The 4,127-nt window shown below is 39.3% G+C and overlaps 1 protein-coding gene across 1 annotated transcript in view; it reads right to left on the bottom strand.

Annotated features, from left to right (window-relative positions):
* Window positions 1–4,127, bottom strand: part of LOC104510363 (von Willebrand factor D and EGF domain-containing protein-like) — a gene marked incomplete at its 3' end in the record, with an annotated part of 95,753 nt that overhangs the window by 41,313 nt on the left and 50,313 nt on the right. Inside the window, exon 13 of the mRNA XM_010152591.1 lies at window positions 617–867. Within this exon, the coding sequence (XP_010150893.1) occupies window positions 617–867 (251 nt within the window). The remainder of the gene's footprint in view (window positions 1–616; window positions 868–4,127) is intronic.

Raw genomic sequence — 4,127 nt, 5'->3', positions numbered from 1 at the left:
GTATTTTTGATGATGGTGGTTTGAATGAGTAAAAATGAGAATCTTTAGGAATAAAAATCTTTTCTTCACAAAACTGTTCTTATGTCAAGACTCTGCATCCCACTTCCTTAGCTCATCCTATCATAGGATTAATGTTGGGCTATACAGCAAAGACAAAGCAATGCACAAGCTCTGCCAAGAAACTTAAAGTGTGGAGTAATGACATAAGAGCAAGACACCCTCTAAAAATATCATTGAGAATGAGTTATAATCTTCCTTTTATAGCTAAAACTTGGTCTTTTATGTTATATGCTTTTTTCTGCAATCCAAATGCAGAATGTGAATTTTAAAGCAGATTAATGAACCATTAAGAGGCTCTGCAAGAGTGTTCTTTCAAACAGCAATCAATAGTGCTCTCTCTTGTTCCTTGTATATATAGTTTCTGTATTCTCGGAGATATTTATTCCATTAATTGATCATTATTGCTGTGCTGGATAATATACACTTATGAGGAAATAGCTGAATTCTTAGTTTTCAGGACAGTAACAAATTATTAGCTATAATGACAATTGCACCAAAGCAATGACATGATAAACAGGGTTGTTAGGTTTTTCCTTTAAAGTGTTCATTTCCTTACCTCAATAGTGTATCTGTTCTGTGCATTGCATTCATCCGACACAGTGAATTCAAAGGTCTGCGTTTCTTCTGAATCAACTTTCCAGATAAGAAGGCCAGCAGGAGAGAGCCTGGCATCCTGTGGCCCAGCCTCTAAGATGAAGAGAACAGCTGACCCTTCCGGATCCACTGCTATTAACTGGTAGACAAAATTCTCACCAATAAATGTCAGCAGCTGGCTGGAGGGGGCCTGGAACACAGGAGGCAGGTTGTCTAAACAGCAAAAATGAAACCATGATTACGTAAATTCCAGCGTTTCCCATGTAAAGATTCACTGTGCAGGTCTTTGTAGGAGTGCTCTCGGTGGAAAAGATACAGAATATGCCCTGAAACTGATGGAGGAAGCAATTTGGATGTTAGAGGCAGCAAAATACCAGAGGGTATACCTTTTTCCTCTTATCTTTCTCATGTCCCATACTGGACTTTGATTACTTCTGATGTGTTATCTGGCACAAAACCTCTGTAACCTTCCACTAGTCCCACAGTTCTTACCAAAATTAATTGTTTTTCTAATTCTTACATATATATAATTATTCTATCTACTCTGTCTATCCATCTATCTATTTATCCATTTAAATATAAGTAAACTCGTTCTCAAAATGATGAATGAAAAATAAATTGGGTGGGAAACTGAAGGGAAAAAATCAGTTGTGTAACTCTTCCATTGAGTAGGCTCACCTGCATTTACATAAGGTGTAATTGAGCCTGAGCAGTTTGACTGAATTCAGTTGGACATTTCATCAGGAATAAAGGTCTTCTCAGTGCCAGCAAAGGTACGCCAGTGGTGCTGAGATTCTCTCTCCCCAGTGACAGCAGTACCTATCCTGTCCCCATTGGCATAATTATTTTTAGTGTTGTTGTTTACATATTTCCTTAATAAAGTTAAAAGAGTAATTGTACTGAGCTAGTTTATAGTAAAAGAGAAATGTGCCTGAAGATACGTATGATACAGACAGGTAAGGAGAACAAGGTAGAGAGATGTATTACCTTTTAAAATTAGAAACCTAGGAAAAGTAAGAGTGGATGAGTACCCCGAGGTGACAGCAGCTCTGTGCAGGATTGGGGATTTCATTTCCATGTCCTAAGCCTCCTCAGTCTCAAGCCATCTTTCCTCTTTAAACAGCAGTAAAAATTGACATGTATTGATATTTAAAGGAATCTTCTTATAATATAATGTGACCATGGTTATGTCTAACTTAACATTTCTAATACCAAGGTTTAATTTCAAGTCACGCTCTAAAACTGTGAACAATATATGTGTTCTCATAAGGACTGCCTGTGTCCTTGCATTATGCTTGTGAAAAGTCGTCATTAGGGGATTTCTGTGATGCATAACCTTTTATCAAGCTTTGCTTTCCATAGCATGTCTCACATTATGCAATTATTTAAATGTATATCTCCACTCATTGCTGCTGTGCTATCAGAGCTTTCCAAACTGCTTGTCCAGCAGATTGTCCTGGTATAACTGTTGAAAGCTTCCATCTATTTATTTACCTTTTATTTCCCAAACACTTAAACCGTGGAGCCAATAAAAGTTGTGCCCAAAGCAATCAATGAAATATTGATGCTGGGTATGCATTTGCAGATAAACACAAAGGTGTTAACTGGATGGACACTAACGAGAAGTTGTCGGCACAGAATAACCTAAGTTCTGAAAGCAGACTGGCAAAAAGAGTTTTTCTAATTCCACAGAGATCTCCTGCCACCCAGTGAATATATATATTCCCAATTATTGCAGTACTTTTTAAAAGGTTTTCACAATTTTGAAAAAAAATCTGACAAATCTTTTCAATATTTTTAAATTTTGAAATTACTGACAAAGTGAACCATGATCTGTTTCAAATTTCCCAACTGATTTCTAGCTTTATAAATTCCAAAGCAAATGCCATTTTTTCCCCTTTTAAACCATTCTCGGAATTTTAAAATCAAACTGTCTCAGAGTTAGTAATGACTTTATCTAGATAACAATCAGGATCAGCTCATCCCTAGAGATGCTACTGCTGTGGCCAACACAATGGAAGGACAGAAAGGAGGCAAGGTTTGTGAGTCACAGATAATATCTCTCATTAGTCTAAACTACATCTCTGGGGAAACCCCACAGCTTTCAGGTGTACAAGCTCTTCTTCAGGTCTGGCTTACCCGCAGGTATTTCAACTGCTCATCCATGTAACATCCAATGGGATTTTTATCTGGCCAACATTTGGGGTGTATCTGCCTACACCTTTTCATGACAGGGATTTTTAGATTCCAAAAGCTGGATTTTTTAGGACATAAAATAGAGGTGGATGGTTTAAATTCAAAGTGAAGAATTTAAAGTGAAATTCAGAGAAAATTCTAAGTGGCTATCCTGGAACAGAAATTAAATGGACTCACAAACTGCTCTCCCTTCCTGTAGTGTTCTTGCTTCCAAAATTGATTTCAGACACCTTATGATTTCTTGTGTTGTTGGAAACTCTTGGGTCCTTTCTGGTCCTCGTCAAGGGCCTTTCTGGCACCTCTGAGTAGACTGTGTCTGCTCACAGCTCTCCTTGGCAGTGTCCCCCCGTGGAGCTAGGGACTCCGGACAGTGTTGCAGCTCTCGCCGTTGCTGCTGCCATACCTTGCACTCTCTAGGAGCCTCTGTCCCTGAGCATCCCCAGATGTCCCTCAAGGACAAGAGCAATCTTCCTATCCTTCCAGAAGGGTCCTGCTGACCTAGTCACCCTAAAGGAATATAAAACTGCAAACAAGCAAAACAAACTGGTCCTGTGACTCACATACCTCTCTGTAATTTCTTTGTGTTTACAGAATCTAAAAGTACAAACTCCTTCCAGAACTGGCACATGAATCTACATAAAGGCGGAATTAAAATATTTACACTGACCAGATGTAAATGTTCTTATGTAAGTGGGGAGATGCGCTGTGAGGATAACGCTGCTAGAAACATGGATTATCTGCTAGGCAAGAGGTAAGTAATGGTGGTTGTTTACACTGGGGATGTAGCCATGAAAAAGCTATGATTAAATCCTCAGCATTCAGGAGAGGCAGCCTTCTCCGTGACCCCTGCCATGAGGGTCTGCAGAAGGAGCCTTCAGGTTCTGTGGCAGTGAAGGTAATGAGTGGCTGATCCCTATCACTTAGACTCCCTGCCAAGCCAAGGTCTTTTGTGTGGCATTTCATAGAATTTGGCTCAGGGAAAGGAAACAATTCTTCCAGATACCAAAAAATATACAGCAGTGTTTTAAAAACAGTGTTTCCCCCAAATTGTTACCTTAAAGATTCATACCTGTGAGATGATGACAGCCATATTTAGGATCCATCACCTTTAGCTGACAGACTTGGGCACTGTGTGGGGCACTGGCATATCCACAGTTTCATTTTCAGTTGTTATTTTGGTTTTATTAATTTGAGTTTTGTTAGGCTTCAGCCAGAATAAGGTACATGCCCAGGTGCACAGTGCAAACGGTGGAGTATTGTCTGCCTCTGGTCAATCT

This window comes from Eurypyga helias, unplaced genomic scaffold, assembly GCF_000690775.1.
Source record: "Eurypyga helias isolate BGI_N326 unplaced genomic scaffold, ASM69077v1 scaffold3505, whole genome shotgun sequence".
NCBI classification, from domain to species: domain Eukaryota; kingdom Metazoa; phylum Chordata; class Aves; order Eurypygiformes; family Eurypygidae; genus Eurypyga; species Eurypyga helias.
This window is presented reverse-complemented; position numbering and strand designations above follow the sequence as displayed.